General features: G+C 36.5%; 1 protein-coding gene across 1 annotated transcript in view; it reads left to right on the forward strand.

Moving 5' to 3' along the window:
• Positions 1 to 18,666, forward strand: part of LOC126778416 (pleckstrin homology-like domain family B member 2) — a 106,471-nt gene that overhangs the window by 21,345 nt on the left and 66,460 nt on the right. Inside the window, exon 2 of the mRNA XM_050501916.1 lies at positions 13,785 to 13,951. Coding sequence (XP_050357873.1) covers positions 13,878 to 13,951 — 74 coding nt within the window. The 5' untranslated portion in view covers positions 13,785 to 13,877. The remainder of the gene's footprint in view (positions 1 to 13,784; positions 13,952 to 18,666) is intronic.

The raw sequence follows: 18,666 nt of genomic DNA on the forward strand, positions 1-18,666 counted from the left end.
GAAAACAAAGATCGGTATATATAATATATATATATATATATATATATATATATATATATATATAATATATATTATATATATCGTCGTATATATCGGTTTATGAATTTGAGGGAATAGTAAGTGTTCCTGTGTTTGAGCATCATAAACTTGTGCACTAATATATCTTCTGTTCAATTGGGTAGTACTCACTGAGAATACCATAAACCCAATGTACAGTCACGTGTGCATACATTGATTCCTCCTACATGAAAATACATTCGGTTTCGTAATATGACCTACAATATGTAGCATTGTATAATATTTTTATTAGAAAGTTATTTAAGCAAAGCTACGAAGGACTAAAGTGAAATATCAATTAAAAAAAAATAATAATCACAAAATTAGAAATTTAACGACATTTTATCAGTACACGAAAGGAACAATTCAAAAAATACAGATCATATATATATATCTTACACTGACAGATAACAATTACCCGCTTTAAAGAGTAATAATGAACAAAAGAAGGCCGTGACGTTGTGATATGCAGCCAGCGCTATTGTCCACAGAAATTTGCTAACATTTTTTTTTTTATTGAATATGAAGGTGGACGAGCATATAGGCCACCTGACGGTAAGTGGTCACCAAGGCCCATAGACATTGGCATTGTAAGAAATGTTAACCATCGCTTACATCACCAATGCGCCACCAACCTTGGGAACAAAAATGTTATGTCCCTTGTGCCTGTAATTACACTGGCTCACTCACCCTTCAAACCGGAACACAACAATATCAAGTACTGCTGTTTTGCGGTATAATATCTGATGAGTGGGTGGTACCTACCCAGACAAGCTTGCACAAAGCCCTACCACCAGTATATTTATATATTATTATGTGTGCAGTGGGTGGGGCCAACTGTTAGGTACACTATGTCCTTTACTGGACTATGACAACTTCTATTTAACTTTTTCTATTTAACTATCGGTTGACGCGTTAAGATGTAAAAGCGTAACATGTATACAAACTCACTTTCGCGTTTGTAATATTCGTTAGGATTTCGCAACCCTAGTCAGAGGCGTATTAAGTTAATAATCAAATTAATGGCTCGTCATTTTTACAATCAATTTCATATCAAACCGCTGTGTAGGTTCAATTTATTTATATTGGACAACGTGTGTGTCGCAACTTAAGAGGCCGTCAAACTGAGGCCGTAGCGTCCTACGTCTCAGCTTAGCCCGTAATGAGTATAAGGCGTTTACACATAAACTGTTTACCGGCTGACGTCAAATGATCTTAAGTGATGCCTTACAAGTACAGAGATTTATTCATATTTATACTTTTTATTTATTTATAATGTATTATTTAATAGTTAGTAACAGCCCGAAAATGTCCCACTGCTGGGCTAAGTCCTCCTCTCCCTTTTTGAGAAGAAGGTTTTGGAGCTTATTCCACCACACTGCTCCAATGCGGGTTGGTGAAATACACATGTGGCAGAATTTCAGTGAAATTAGACACATGTAGGTTTCCTCTCGATGTTTTCCTTCACCGTCAAGCACTGGTTATAATCACAAATTAAGCACATGAAAATTTAGTAGTGCTTGCCCGGTTTGAACCCACGATTATCGGTTAAGATTCACGCGCTCTTACCACTGGACCATCTCGGCTTTAATAGTAAGATGAAAAGAAAAAATAATGAGTTAGATGGTTTTCTCGACTACTTTGCTTATGTAATAACAGTGATGGTATCTTGTCCCACTAATGAGAAGGTGTATCTCCATTTTTTTTTTCATATTGATTAACGGACTGTTAAATCATCCACCTGATGGTATGTGGTCACCAGAGCATATCAACTTTGTCACTGTAAGACATATTAACCATCTATTACATCGTCAATGCAACACCACCTTCGGAACTCTAAGGTGCTATGTCCCTTGTGCCATAAAACCAGAATACAACGTAACTAAGTATAGCTTTTTAGCGGTAGAATATCTGGGCACCAATTCTACTAATAAATTGTCACTTTATCGCAATCGAATCGAAGCGGTATCGTTGCAGTTTTTCCGTTTTCCTATTATTTAATTTAATTATCGACTATTGTTATAAGAGTTAAGAATTAAGTTTGGTTTTGACACAACGGTATATGCTAACATCATGTCGGTTCGGTTCCGATTCGAATAAATAAAGATGATTCAAAGTTGGATCGGAATTTAATCGGGAACGTATCGTAATCGATATTACCGAAACAGCCTGTGAATGTCCCACTGCTGGGCTAAAGGCCTCCTCTCCTCATTTTGAGGAGAAGGTTTGGAGCTTATTCCACCACGCTGCTCCAATGCGGGTTGGTGGAATACACATGTGGCAGAATTTCAGTGAAATTAGACACATGCAGGTTTCCTCACGATGTTTTCCTTCACCGTAAAGCACGAGATGAATTATAATCACAAATTAAGCACATGAAAATTCAGTGGTGCTTGCCCGGGTTTGAACCCACGATCATCGGTTAAGATTCACGCGTTCTTACCACTGGGCCATCTCGGCTATATCGTATCGTAATCGATATATATTAGTAGAATTCTGCCCCTGATTAGTGATTGGTACGTGCGAAGCCCACCAAGTATGGCAAAACCACGGAGCACTGCTAGTAAATTTGGAAAGTTGCTACACAACAAACAACTCATATCATCTCGATTATATTTTCGCCTCGCAACAAGCACGCTTAACCTTAAACGCCCTTATCACATCACGAGATCACATTACGATTGAAACAAAAGTCTCTCATTAATACAAGTACGTAATTATATTTAAAATAATAATTAAAATCGTGACAGACTGAATGACTTGAAAATAAATCCATTGACCGATTTTAATAATGTTTGCCTTGACATTATAGCTTACGTTTAAGGAATTTGTGGTATTAATGAAACAAGTAATTAATGAGTGAACCTACTATGGAAAGGTGAGCTGAACGAGGTTCTAGATTTAATTAGTAGTAATAAAATTTCCCATTCGGGCTAAGACCTATTCTTTTGAGGAAAAGGGGTTGGAGTTTATTTTACTACGCTGTTTTTGTACGGGTTGATTGATCAGTTATTCCATACACACACACATACAACATAACTACAAGTTAACAATGTATGAATAATTATGAAACAGTCTGGTTAAAATAATTGTGTATGTATCATATATTTTATAAGAAAAATTTACTGTCGAAATGGCAAATGACCTTAGGCCTATTTACCCGAGGGCCTAAAGGTTGGCTCGTGTTCAGATTCAAATCATATTCATATTAAAATCTTTACTTTCAATACGTATATTTATAGATTTAGTTTTATTAAGCAGCTTACTACAGACAACAGCGAACCCATGTGGGTCTTGTAAATAGTATAATGGCTTACGGGCCGCCTACCGATGTAAAAGCGCAGGTTCGATCCTTTTGGCTAATATCGTGCTAACACACGAGCTGTTCTCTTAATTGGAGAGGTAATCAGGAATATTAATAATTCATTAAAATCGGGCATTGCTAGTATTTTTTTCAATAAAGAGATCTGAAATTTTCGCACGTTTAGTGTTGATTAAACGATACGCGTAATTTTCATTCGCTGATTTAATATGAACACTGTCATACAAATTTAACTTCACAATCATCTAGTTTGGAACCCACTATTTTTTATTTAAACCCACGTCATTAATCTACGGGGCTATTATCACTTTAGTTTTAACCGTTTTAAATTATAATGTAAAAAATATGTCACTTAAACATTTAAAGAAAATTTCACTGTAGATAACGATCCTTCGTAAATATGCAACAGGAGAAGTAGCCGTTTTAGTAAATACTGTAATGGTTCCCAATTACAATTGCACAGCAGTCTAGACACGTACAGGGAATGGTCTAAAACATAGCCTTGTAAGATATTTTTTTGTCAATTGTTTTTTTTTTTTCAACTGACCCTGAATCAACATTCTTAAGTCTGTGGATTATTTTGTTTGTCTCTTTGTATAATTATCGTATTTCCGTTTAGTTCATGCGACTTCGTTTGCTTAGACTATGGGTGGTTGGGGATTTTTGATATTTTTAATAGTTTGAAACATGTACCGATTTTAAGCTCCATATAAATCATAGTAGAATGTCTTTTATGAATGAGCTATGTATTTTGTATCTATAATGTTAGTTTTTATATTTTTAAATTTTTTTTGTAACACGCCGCTAAATGACGTTGCGTCTCAGCAACTTTTATAAACTTGAATCGATCGCAATGTGTGTTTAGTATATTGCATACACTGTACAACATCTGCCGGGTTTTGCAGTTAGTTACTTTTATACAATAGCGGATGTGGGCGTAACTTTGTCAAAGACTAAAGTCTGCCTGAGAGAAAGCGTACCTGACGCCTGTCAGTTATTTATGGCTATATACATTAGAAATATAAACAATTCACATAACCTTGTAAGTAGTTTTAATGTTTTTATTAATTCCTTAGTAGAACAAATAAACGAAACTAATGTTTTTGTTTTTTTTTTTTATCGAACCGAGATGGCCTATTGGTTAGAACGCGTGCATCTTAACCGATGATCGTGGGTTCAAACCCGGGCAAGCACCACTGAATTTTCATGTGCTTAATTTGTGGTTATAATTTATCTCGTGCTCGACGGTGAAGGAAAACATCGTGAGGAAACCTGTATGTGTCTGATTTCATTGAAATTATGCCACATGTGTATTCTACCAGTGGAGCAGCGTGGTGCAGTGGGACGTTTTATAATATTTTTATCGTTACTTTAAGCTACTTCAAGGTCGTATCGTCCATTTGATCACCAGTCAGCAACGCATTCTCGCAGCAGTAGGACGTTACTTCCAGAACTTCGCATCGCTTGATCGCGCAAGTATGTACCATGTCCTTATCACTTACACCATACGATGGTTTAATGATAGTCAACATAAGTGACAAAGTAATATGAGGACAATATACATTTTACATTATAATAAATTTTAATTGCAAAAACATAAACATTAAGAATAATAGGCGAGGTCTTAAAGGTGACAAGTTGAATTTGAATATTTAAAAGGTAGTTATCCTCATTGAATGAGAACATAAATGAATAGGTCTATACTATGGAGGAGATAGCAGATTTATCCATCTATCTATCGTACATATCTATCTTTACATACTATAATCCAATGGCAGATTAAAGATAAACGAATCTTAGTTTTACATATTCAATGCGATTTGCTAATAGCCCTGCTAAATTACAAGCCGTTCTTGATTAATTTATGTGCATATATATATTTTAATTTTTATTCCATTCATTCAATACACAATTCAAAACGTCATTTGTTTATAAATTCACAAGTTATTTAGAGCTCGAAGGTTATATCTGTTCAAGTTCACGGCTGGTTATGTACATTTACTTCTGTCACTGGAATGGGTTATATTTAGATATAAAATCTATAGCACTAAATTACAAAATGATTCCTGGGACATTTTTCACACACGGCCATCTGATCCCAAATTAAGCAGAGCTTGTACTATGGAAACCAGATAACTGATATACTATAACTGATATATACTGATATACTGGTGCTGGTTTCCATAGCACTAGCTCTGTACAAGCTTAATTTGGGACCAGATGGCCGTGTGTGAAAAATGTCCGAGGATATTATTATTATTATTAAATTTAGATAATTATTAAATAAAATCACGTTTCAGTAACAACCTATCATTATAGTCTTCTTGAGAATATTTTGAGCTTATTCGAAGAAATATCTTTATCCGACTCACGAATCCGCACGAGGTTTTCACGAGATGCGTTATAAACACAATTTAAGCAAATAAAAGTTCATTGAACTGAAACCGTTTGGTTAAGATTTCCTATTTTCCGAGATGGAGATTATCTCGGTAATTAAACGATTGAATAAGAGTAAATTAAAATAAAGTAAGTATAATTAAATTAAAATAAATTTATTAAATAGTACGCGAGCGAAGTCACGTTTAATTAGCATAAAAAACAAATACATGCAAATGCGACCTTATCACTGATAACAATCTATAACAGACAACCTCGGGCGTAATTAGGTTGAGTGAAATGAATTGCACTTTTTGAACTTTTAATTTTATCAGTATTAAGATTTGCGGAATGTGATTTTTTATTTATTCCAAATTGGTGAGCAGACTGGTAATCTGGCTTGATGGTAAGTGGACAGTGCCCATGGACATTGGCACTGTAAGAAACATTAAACCTAACATTTCCAATGCGCAACCAATCGTAGGAATTAAATCCCTTGCGCCTGTAGTTACACTGGCTTATGGACCCTTCAAACCCGATCACAATACTACTAAGTATAGCTGTTAGAATGGGTGGGTGAGTGGGTTGTTTCTACCCAGACGGTTTTGCACAAAGCCCTTAAGACTTTGGAGACTGAATTTAATATCATTTCTTATACCCCAAGAAGTAATATATTATAATTCACCCCCTCCGAGCTGTCAAAAGAGCCGAGATGGCCCTGTGGTAAGAACGCGTGAATCTTAACCGATGATCGTGGGTTCAAACCCGGGCAAGCACCACTGAATTTTCATGTGCTTAATTTGTGATTATAATTCATCTCGTGCTTTACGGTGAAGGAAAACATCGTGAGGAAACCTGCATGTGTCTAATTTCACTGAAATTCTGCCACATGTGAATTCTACCAACCCGCATTGGAGCAGCGTGGTGGAATAAGCTCCAAACCTTCTCCTCAAAAAGAGGAGAGGAGGCCTTTAGCCCAGCAGTGGGACATTCACAGGCTGTTACGGTTACGGTTACGGAGCTGTCAAACCTACCTACCGAGATTATAAGTCACGTGTGTAATGATGCCGAGCGGACTTGCTTATCGGCTTTCGTACCGTTAACAACCAACGAGAAATCGCTATCTGTATTTGTGAAGTTTGCAAGTGTGTTTATTTTCAGAAAAATTATTTAAAAAGTAGTGTGTTATTTAATGATTATTAATGTTTCGTTATCATTAAAGTCATAATTTAATTTACAAACCTAACAGGTTATTATTAAATTTATTTCACACTTCTGATTCTAACAATATTATTTATTTATTAATTTTTACTTGTAATTAACAACGTTACAGAAATGGTTGTACGGTTATTACTCATTACTAAAGTAAGGCCACATAGGATTACAATTTTATAATAAGAAGCTTGAGAAAAAAATAAAAGCAAAGACATAGTATAAGTATTCATATTTACAGTAAAAAAAACTTACTTAATATTAATACGAGAATGTTTTTTGTTATGAGGAACTTATTAAATAATTTAATTATACGTTTGTAAAAATTTAAGGTTGAAGTAAATATGTATTCGTGTAGGAAACGATTTTGCTAAATAGTTATTATATATGTTAAAACGGTAAGTACTGAGGGAACGGTGTTCAAGGAAGGAAGGAAAACTCTTATCGCCGTGGTTTTTCTAATGTCTTGTTAGCTTAAAAGTGTAATAAAAGTCATTGGGTTTTCTGACATAAAGTTCTCAGTAGACTAAAGAAAGTACTTAAAGCATTTAGATGTGAACTCTCTTTGGTCCAGTCTGATCGCCTGTTGAGATAGCGTATGAGAGCGTGGTTATACATAGTGCATCTGTATTTGCGTAAACATTTGTGGACTATATCCTTAGCGAAGATGGCTTGTCTGTGTGACTGGAGTGAAATCGCGACATTGTTCGATTTTATCCAGAGTTTGAAACTAAAAAGCCTCCACTATGATTGACCTCCGTCCATGAAGCAGTAGTTCAAATGATATACGAATTTTATAATGTCACAAATAAATATCTTGTTGCAGAACTGTTGCTAAATAAAAAAATGTAAAAGAACGTTTGCGTGCAAAGGTTTTACAATTAGCGAGTTCATGAATCAGCTCAGCTTGGGAATGGAACTATCGACTCCTGACAATTTCTATTAAAAATTAAAAAAAAAAAACTTTTTAACCTTAAAAAAAGGCGTTGATTTTCTTTCGCTGGTTTTTATCCGGTCTCGATCGTTTTATTTCCAAATCGAAAGTACGTCAGTATTCAATTCAATTCAATTTATTACTTTAAACATAATATACATGCTTAGTCACTATATTTACTTGCAAATATTTTAACTATAATTAACTAATTACTAAAAGGTATTACATTTCATTATAACGGTAGTTTTTTTTTTTGACTAACATTGTTGCTTAAAGAAATTTAAATTTGAACTTAGAAAAGGAGTAAATTTTATATTGAACTTTGATCCATTAATATTTACTCGTACGTTATTTACCATATGATACCATATGAAGGAAAACATCGTGAGGAAACCTGCATGTGTCTAATTTCACTGAAGTTCTGCCACATGTGAATACGGACGGATATTTACCATAAACTACTAACCGAATTGTAGAACAAGGTCATTGGGATCCAACGTAATGTTTACTAAACTAAGGCAATTCAGGTCGAGAGAACGAATGGCATAACAACAATAATTAGAATAATACGGGCTAATTATATCGCAAATAATCGCAATACCAATACTGATTGAAAATAAAATAAATTATTTATATTATTGGTTTTCAAGTTCACTTGACAAGCCTTTTATTTTATACAGAAGTATTAAATGGTCTTGAAATAGTCTTAATAAAATAACTACCGTTTGTAAAGAATCCAGGTGCCCTAGTAGCACGTGTGAATCTTAAACGACAAGTGAGGGTTAAAACCCCGGCCATCACCAGGCCAATTATTTTTATTGGGTTACTAGTAAAAATAATTGGTGTCCCAATAAAAATAATTGGTGATGGTGGTGGGCCTAGCTTATGTTTAACAACTTATGTAGTTATGTAATTCATCTTGTGCCTGAATGAAAATCTGATAAAGAAACAGCCGAGTGAGCCTGTGTGATTATACCCATAAGGGAGATAACATATACTGGTGGTAGAGCTTTGTGCAACCTCGTCTGGGTAGGTAGCACCCACTCATCGGATATTCTACCGCAAAACAGCAGTACTTGGTGTTGTTGTGTTCCGGTTTGAAGGGTGAGTGAGCCAGTGTAATTACAGGCACAAGGGATATAACATCTTAGTTCCCAAGGTTGGTGGCGCATTGGCGATGTAAGCGATGGTTAACATTTCATACAATGCCAATGTCTATGGGCGTCGGTGACCACTTACCATCAGGTGGCCCGTATGCTCGTCCGCCTTCCTATTATATGTATATATAAAAAAAACATCTTTGTTTCTAAGATTGGTGGCGCATTGGATGTGCGATTTTGTTAATATTTCTTACATCACCAATGTCAATGGGCGGTATGACCAATTACATATATTCACCGACCCCATTACATGAGAATGGTGTATAAGCATCAAAACCCAGCAGTAAGGTACAATTTACGAGTTATTAATTTATAAATTTATGAAACAAACATATATATTAGTGTCACTCAAATTTAACGAAACCACGGAATACAGCATCGTTATTTACTACTAATATATAAAAGGAGTATTTATACCGTGAAGTGGCTCGAGATGTTTTCTTGTATATGTCTTCCTAACCAGACTCTGAGACGAATCATTGCTTTCGTTACGTTGTAAACGATGATTTTGCTAAAATTCAACTAAGAGATAAACAATTTGTGCACGTCTCAAGGTTGGCGGTAAATTGCCAATGTCAAGTGAACTGACATTGTTAAATGTTTAGCGTAACGATATTTATATCAACAGGGTCTAAACGTTTTTTATCAGATGATAATAATAACGCTTGTTATGTTACTTTGTATGAGAACTATGAAACCCTGTGGTTTCTTGTTAAACGTTACTGCTAACTTGGTTGTAATTTTATTTATTACGTATTTATTGCACATAATTTACAAACAATAAATGAACACGTAGTACATATAGTATGCAAAGGCGGCCTTATACAGTGATCTACTCCAGGCAACCAATTTGATTTTTATAAACTATTATCAAATACGCGCGAGTGCAAACACGCACAGTTATAAACACAGAAGTATATTCTCAATTCCCTCACTCGCAATCCAATGACACATGCCATGCGAAGTCGCAACGAAATACCAGTATCATTTTATGGTTATCTATGTATATTAATGTTGAATAAAAAAAAAAACGATTCGATTTTTAAATGCATACTTAATTTTAATTGCTAATAGTAATTTAAAAAACAAGTTTCCATATCGGTCTAATTCCTTTTAGCAAAAAAATTGCGCTTAAAGGAAAAAACTACGTTGCGTTTGAGAAGTAGCGTATAAGGCATACGAGGAGTGTTAGACTATTTCAAGAGGATGTAAAAGGAATGAAAAGAGGTGGATTATAGATAGTCCCTTAGCTATTAATCCTTTCAGAAGTATCAGTCAAAGTCCGTGTAACAGGTTACAGGCACAAGGGATATAACATCTTAGTTCCCAATGTTGGTGATGCATTGGAGATGTAATTAACGGTTAATATTTCTTAAATTGCTATGGACAATGGTGACTTTTTACCATTAGGTGGCTTATTAGTCCGGCCGCCTACCAATTTTATTTAAAAGAAGGCCTGTCAAACGAGCCTTTAAATCGAAATCTTTGATAACTGTCTGGTTTTTTTTTATATAAGTTATCGTTACTTTGTGATGTCTAGTATATATGTGTCACACTGCGCATGCACCATAAAATGGGCCGTCTGCCAGTCTGCCGTCGTTTTAGACGAAATCTCTGGTTACGCCACTACACCCCAGACGGCTCCAATTAAACATAGTTCGTTAAGTAAATAACGTATACGTGCAAAGAGATTGTTAACACTTACGTAAGTATCGGCTTTTGTGTTATGTTTTAGTTATGTGCTTTTGTTCGTGTGTGTGTGTGTACAATGTTGTATTGAAATTAGTGTTAGGTAAAAGTAGAATTTAAGGACGAGATGACCACGTGAATCTTAATAGTAATTTTTTTTCTTCTCTTTGTCTCTCTCACACACAAACAAACTTGGGTGGAAGATGTTCGGTTAGAGGACGGAGCAGTTAAATTAAGATAAAAATAAATGTAAACTCATAATAAAACATTTCAAAACGTATTCATGATAAAATATAACACTATAAATCGTTACTTCTGGGTAGAATACATTTCGAACCGGTGGTAGCTTTACATTTAATATGATATGCGAAATGACGCTTTAAAAGTGCTCGTAAATGTGTCGCCGTTTATAGAATTAATCATCTTGAATCAATTGTATTTTATTAAACTCGCGTAGTTTTTTAAATAAATCAAATCTATAATATCTATGCGGTTCGTTGAAATCCAAGCATTTTTATCTAAAAAGTATTATTTAATGGTTTATATGATTTATTATTAATTGTAACTTATTAAATTTTTTAATTTGTTAAATGGTCAATACATAATGTATTTCGGTATTTTATTACATATGCATATATATGTCCAAAAAACGTTATCTGTGCCTTACGTAATTGGAAAGCAGGCGTTACGAATTTTATTTCTACTAGTTATAAGCTTTTATGGGATACTGTCGCATATTCTTTTATACAGACTGTTTTATATTTAACATAAATATATTGAATGAATTACAGATAAGTTTTATTAAAAAAAAAACGCCTTTGCTACTTTTCTTGTGATAGTTTGTTCAAACATTACAACGTCACGAACCTACTACATACCATACAATATTAATGATTTAAATTAACTACAAAAGCAGTCGACCCCCATATATCGGGACTATAATGAACTCAACGAACGAGGCCACTAACATCAACATCAACGAATTTATTCGATTTAAATTAAATTTACGACTAACTTCAATTATTTTTTGTGTCGTATTGATAATCAAAATGTCCACCTCTATGTATATTTAATGTTGTTATACTAACTACTCCAGTAAAATTGATATTATTATCGGCCATACTTAAAAACTTTTATTGTTTAGTGTTGCCAGTGATTAGATAAACAATGCTGTCTCTTTTTTTTGAATATCATATTAGTAATTACAGAAAGAGAGAAATCAGAGCTTAACTAACATCTAAACAACATTAATGAATAACGTCATATAACCCAGATATATTTTAATACATGAGAAATCAATTCATGAATACAAAAAAAACGCAGCTTCTAGTGAGGAATTGCTCGGGTAATGGGGGAAACCCAGATCCTCATATCCGGACTGGCCAGTAAGGAAGAGCCCACTCTACTACGAGAATGTTTCACTCAAGAGGTCGAGATAATATAATTCAAAGTTTACGAGTAAAACAGTTTCAATATTCTAGAATCTTGGATTTCTAAACAAATTATTATATATCGCGTTTTAGTTTCATTTATCTACTAAATTATTATTAAAAAATATTTTTATCTGTTCCCATAAAATATATTAGTTTCATCATCAGAATGGTGAAAAAGATTTATATAATTACATAAACATTTTACTGGTGGTAGGGCTTTGTGCAAGCTCGTCTGGGTAGGTACCACCCACTCATCAGATATTCTACCGCAAAACAGCAATACTTGATATTGTTGTGTTCCGGTTTGAAGGGTGAGTGAGCCAGTGTAATTACAGGCACAAGGGACATAAAATCTTAGTTCCCAAGGTTGGTGGCGCATTGGATATGTAAGCGATGGTTGACATTTCTTACAATGCCAATGTCTAAGAGCGTTGGTGACCACTTACCATCAGGTGGCCCATATGCTCGTCCGCCTTCCTATTCTATAAAAAAAAAAATAAAAAAATAAAATAAGTATATAATGTCATATATAAATGGCTCGTTTACCGTCGCTACGATTATAGTATCGTTTCGGTATATTAAACCTTGGGAAACAATAACTTGATCGCTTTATAATTATTCGAAACTATTTAAGAGTTATTATATACAATAAGGTAATTTAAATATACATTTAAATGTTGCTATTATTTATATATTTTTTTATAATTTATCGTCAATATAGCGTGAAAGCGTCAATAGCCCAACGGTATTGGGCCGCCTAGCGATATGAAAGTCGTAGGTTCGATCTGGGATTTAATTACGCTTAATTGCATTGGAAATCAATATATATTTTTAGTGTAATAAACGATATTCGTCAGCCTTTAAGCCAGTCACAGGACACAGGAGTCGTATATCAAATCCAATGAATTTTATTAAGTACTTTATTCCAAAACGAATCGAATTAAAAAATATATATATTCAATTTATTTGAAACCCGACGACGCTCATCAATCGCGTCCTTCGTTATTCTACCTCCGAGCAAACATGCTATTCATAATACTGTTGGAAGAGTGATTGAGCCGGTGTAACCATCACCACAATATCATCAAGCTGTCCAATACCATTATGATTAATACGCCTATTGTTTTTGGAAATAGAGGAGAGGAGAGAGAGAGGAGGATGAGCATATTATGTACCACATTATGATGACTGGTCATGTCTGACCAACGGCACTGTAAACTAATATTAGGTATCAGTAATGTCAGCACTCAGTCAGCATTGCCAGAACGACGCCAATTCTACTGATCTTAGTTATGCCTCCCAACAGTATAATTGCTCTTATTTACTCACCTGCTACAACGAATTAAAACAAGATATTAGCGGTTTGTGTACAGCGTTTGCGAAGGAATTATCTCCTACAAAGCTTGTACCGAGCAAATAGCAAAATATATCGGTTAAGTGAGCGATCGTCCTCCATATGTTAAACCGCCTTAAACCGATTTATATTTGATAAACAGTTATGTAACGGCGATTTATATTACGATTACAACTTCCTTTCCTTTCGCCTTATATGTTCAGCTGATTCGCTTTCTGAATTTAAATCCGTAACTGCCTTTTTACAGACAATGAACCGATTGGCTAATCGATTGTCACGATGACGCGATAAACGCCTCTAATTGGCGGAGGACTGCGTTCCGTGCGCTGATTGGTGCAAAATGTCGGGTTTGCCGACCAGGGCAGATGACCCTATCAATGGTGTCGATGTTCGGGAGCAAGGAAGCGCTTTAAGGTTAGTATAGTTGCCTTGACTCTTTAGGAACGACATTGGTTTCGCATCATAAGGCAAACCGGTTTTTCAATTAACATTGAACGCTAGTGCAATGTATTAAGAATCTATTTTAGATTGTATAAATCTGAATGTTGTTAGACTGGTTTTCATTCAATATGGTTGTAAATTATATAATTCAAGAATCAGTGAACATTATTATTGTTTTGGATTAAGCCATTAGCGTATTTTAACATAACTAGTTAAAAACCAAACCGTTAATTTTCAGTACAATTTTATAAATATATTATATGCCTTACAAAACTGCCTTTCCAAGGAATTCGATAGTAAATTTAGATGTGTGAAATAAAATGAAATACTTAAGGGAACTTAATCTTTATTACAATGTGTTAAGGACGATAATATCTGGACCGTTATTCGATGTAATGCATCCGGGGTTGGTCAGCGGAGCGAGAAATTACTCGTTACCTTCGTTATTTGTCGTGATTTTATCTTTACGTATATTAAATGCTACGATTTCTGGTTTAATTCGTTCAAACAAAAGTGTGTTACCATGTAAGACAAAATGTCTTTTTGGAAAGTAAATAATGTATGTTTGTGTGGTTTTATATAAAATACGGATGATATTTTTTATAATCCTATCATCTCAAGAGAGAATATACACCTCTTCATATTCATCTCTAGAGAGAATATTCACCAGAGAACGGGCAGCAGCGTCTCTCTGAGTACTATGACTAACTTACTGCGATCGCCAACCCGTCTGCCAAGCGTGGCGATTATGGCATATCCCCTCAATGATTCGCGCAACTAAACAACGGCCCCTAGGCCCCGGCAGCCCTGCCTTGGTAACAGCTGTGGTAACGGCGGGGCAGGGGGTGCTAAGAATCCCCGGCAGATTTCGTGTTACCAACACCGACGATCTCTGGCCCTGGCAACATATAACACGCGTACACTGCGAGACGAGAAGATCATCGAACTGGAGGAAGAACTGAGTAGGTTACACTGAGATATCATCGGATTATCCGAAGTCCGAAGACAGGGGGAGGATACGATGATCCTGAAATCCGGTAACCTTCTCTATTTTCTAGAGGGCGATCAACTGTCTCAAGGTGGTGTCGGGTTCATAGTCCACAAGTCCCTCGTTAACAACGTTGTGAAAATTGAGAGCGTGTCGACTAGGGTGGCGTATCAGTATACAGTATACTCAGAATCACCAAGCGGTATTCTTTGAAGGTCATACAGGTAAACGCGCCGCCTTCGACACACTTCGACGATGAGGTTGAGGTCATGTATGAGGATTTATCTAATGCCATACGTACCAATAAGACTCATTTCACTGTTGTAATGGGGGACTTTAACGCGAAGCTGGGCAAACGATTCGGTGATGATTTAAAGGACCACATGGAATTGGAGACCACAACCCTCGGGGACAGATGTTGGCCGACTTTATGGAGCAGGAGGGACTCTTTATGATGAACTCCTTTTTCAAGAAGCCAGGTCAACGTTAATGGACCTGGGTGAGCTCTGATGGGAAAACCAAGAATGAGATAGACTTCATCTTATCGACGAGAAGACAAATATTTAATGACGTCTCCGTGATCAATGCAATCAAATCTGGGAGCGATCACAGACTAGTAAGAGGCTCATTAAATATCAATGTTAAACTCCAGAGGCTCCGACTGATGAAGTCTACGCTCCGACCATCACCTCTTCAAATTCGAAATCCCGAAGCCTTTCAGCTCGAACTCCAAAACCGATTCGATTGCCTAGCAGACTGCGAGGAAGTGGTCACATACAACGACAGGTTTGTGGAAACTGTCCGTACGGCTGGGTCTAAGGCCTTCAAGACCAGCATTACAAAAGGAACCAAAAAGATCTCTGCCTCCATCCTACGGCTTATGGAGGAAAGACGGAAAATGGTTCTGACATCCCCAGCTGATGCTGCTAGCTATCGGCTGATCAACAAACAGATTTCAAAGTCTCTGACTCGCGACACTCGCCAATTTAATACAATGCGCATTAAAGAGGCCATCGAACGGAACAAAGGCTCTAAAGTGTTCGCCAGATATCTGTCTGTTGGTCAGAATCAACTGACAAGGCTGAAAACTGAGGATGGCAGAATAGTCGCATCAAGATCTGAGCTGTTGGAAGAGGTTGAGAAGTTCTATGGTCAGCTGTACACGACAGCTCAATCACCTGTCAGTAGTCATGCTGCAGATCCCAGAGCAAGACTAACCCGACACTACACTGAAGATTATCAGGACGTCAGTCTTTTCGAGATTAGAATGGCTCTCGAACAACTCAAAAACAACAAGGCACCTGGTGATGATGATGTTACAGCCGAGCTTCTGAAGGCGGGTGGTACAGAGATCCTCAGGGCTCTTCAGAGGCTTTTTAACTCCGTCATAGCCAAAGGTCAAACGCCAAAGGCATGGCACAGAAGTGTGGTGCTACTTTTCTTTAAGAAGGGTGATACTTACTGGTGGTAGAGCTTAGTGCAAGCTCGTCTGGGTAGGTACCAACCACTCATCAGATATTCTACTGCAAAACAGCAGTACTTGTTATTGTTGTGTTCCGGCTTGAAGGGTGAGTGAGCCAGTGTAATGACGGCACAAGGGACATAAAATCTTAGTTCCCAAGGTTGGTGGTGCATTGGCTGTATAAGCGATGGTTGACATTTCTTACAATGCCAATGTCTAAGGGCGTTTGGTGACCACTTCCCATCAGGTGGCCCATATGCTCGTCCGCCTTCCTATTCTATAAAAAAATAAAAAAAATAAAACCCTTCTGAAGAATTATAGTCCCATCTCACTGCTGAGCCATGTTTACAAGTTGTTTTCGAGAGTCATTACGAATCGTCTCGAGCAAAGGCTTGACGACTTGACGACCAGCCACCCGAACAAGCCGGATTCCGGAAAGTCTTTAGCACCATAGACCACATACATACGCTGCGGCAAGTTATCCAGCGTGGGCAGGCCCCCTACAAGGTGGACCGACAACTTAGAACGAGTCGCGATAAGCCGTTGGATGCGGTTAGCGCAAGACCGGCCAACGTGGAAATCCTTGGGGGTAGTCTTTGTCCAGAAGTGGACGTCTTTCGGCTGATATGATGAATCTGAACTGCGAACGTTTAAAGTTACCTCTTTGGTGTGTAGTATTTAAGTTACTAGAAGTCCTTAATCAAATTTCGACCACTGCGGTGAATCTCAACGCAGGCTAAAAGAATAACTTATGTAGACGATATTTATCATTCGCATTTATTTCTGATGAATGAATGAGATTGCCTAGTGGTAAGAACGCGTGAATCTTAACCGATGATCGTGGGTTCAAACCCGGGCAAGCACCACTGAATTTTCATGTGCTTAATTTGTGTTTATAATTCATCTCGTGCTTAACGGTGAAGGAAAACATCGCGAGGAAACCTGCATGTGTCTAATTTCATTGAAATTCTGCCACATGTGAATTCTACCAACCCGCATTGGAGCAGCGTGGTGGAATAAGCTCCAAACCTTCTCCTCAAAAGGGAGAGGAGGCCTTAGCCCAGCAGTGGGACATTAACAGGCTGTTACTGTACTGTGCATTTATTTCTAAATGGGATGAATTGTTTTACTTAGTGGTAGGGTTTTGTGCAAGCCCCTCTGGGTAGGTACCACCGATTCATCACATATTTAACAGCCAAACAGCAATACTTAATATTGTTGTGAACCGGGTTGAAGCCACTGTAAATATGGGCATAAGAGACAATACATCTTAGTTCCAAAGGTTCTTTTTTTATATATTATAGGTAGGTGGACGAGCAAATGGGCAACCTAATGGTAAGTGGTCACCAACGCCCATAGACATTGGCAACGTAAAAAATGTTAACCACCGCTTACATCGCCAATGCGCCACCAACCACCTAAGATGTTATGTCCCTCGTACCTGTAATTACACTAACTCACTTACCCTTCGAACCGGAACACAACAATACCAAGTACTTCTGTTTTACGGTAGAATATCTTATGAGTGAGTGATACCTACCCAGACGAGCTTGCACAAAGCCCTACCACCAGTAAAATGCGGTGGCGCATTGATCATGTAAGGAATGATTAGTATATCTTCCAGCGCTAACGTCTATGGGCGATGGTGACCATTTACCATCAAGTGGCCCATCTGGCCGTCCATCTTCCTATTTTATATAATAAAAAGTGTCAGATTAGTGTTATCCTCTTTCATTTATCTCAATTTCTTCGTCATATACTTAGTTACTCCCAACCAAGTCCATCTATCTTGTAATTTATTTAATGATAGTTTCCGCTTAGCTTCGTTTACGTGTGTGGAGGAAGTGTTAAGAACCCTTGTTAAGAACCCTATGTCCTTTACTGGGATGCAGGGGTGCCCTTTACGGCCCCTGACAACGTGTGTGCAAATATTTCATGACGATCGATTGAATCAAACGAAGCAAAAATTAAATAATTTTTGTTTCCTTATTTTTTGACATATTTTGTCAGTTTATTTTTTATTTTTTAATTTATGTTTCGTAATGCACATTGTTTTTAATGTTTAAGATTTAAATATGTTAAATAGGAGTGAGCAAAACTAGTTTTATATATAATTTTATGATGACTTAGCCTATAATTGCGATGTATGATGTTAGTAAATCACAATATTAAAAATTATTAAGTTTTTAGTACACATGTTCATATATACATTGTGTTTGCTTCATATTTAAAAAAACA

The sequence above is a fragment of the Nymphalis io genome, chromosome 26 (genome assembly GCF_905147045.1).
Source record: "Nymphalis io chromosome 26, ilAglIoxx1.1, whole genome shotgun sequence".
NCBI classification, from domain to species: Eukaryota; Metazoa; Arthropoda; class Insecta; order Lepidoptera; family Nymphalidae; genus Nymphalis; species Nymphalis io.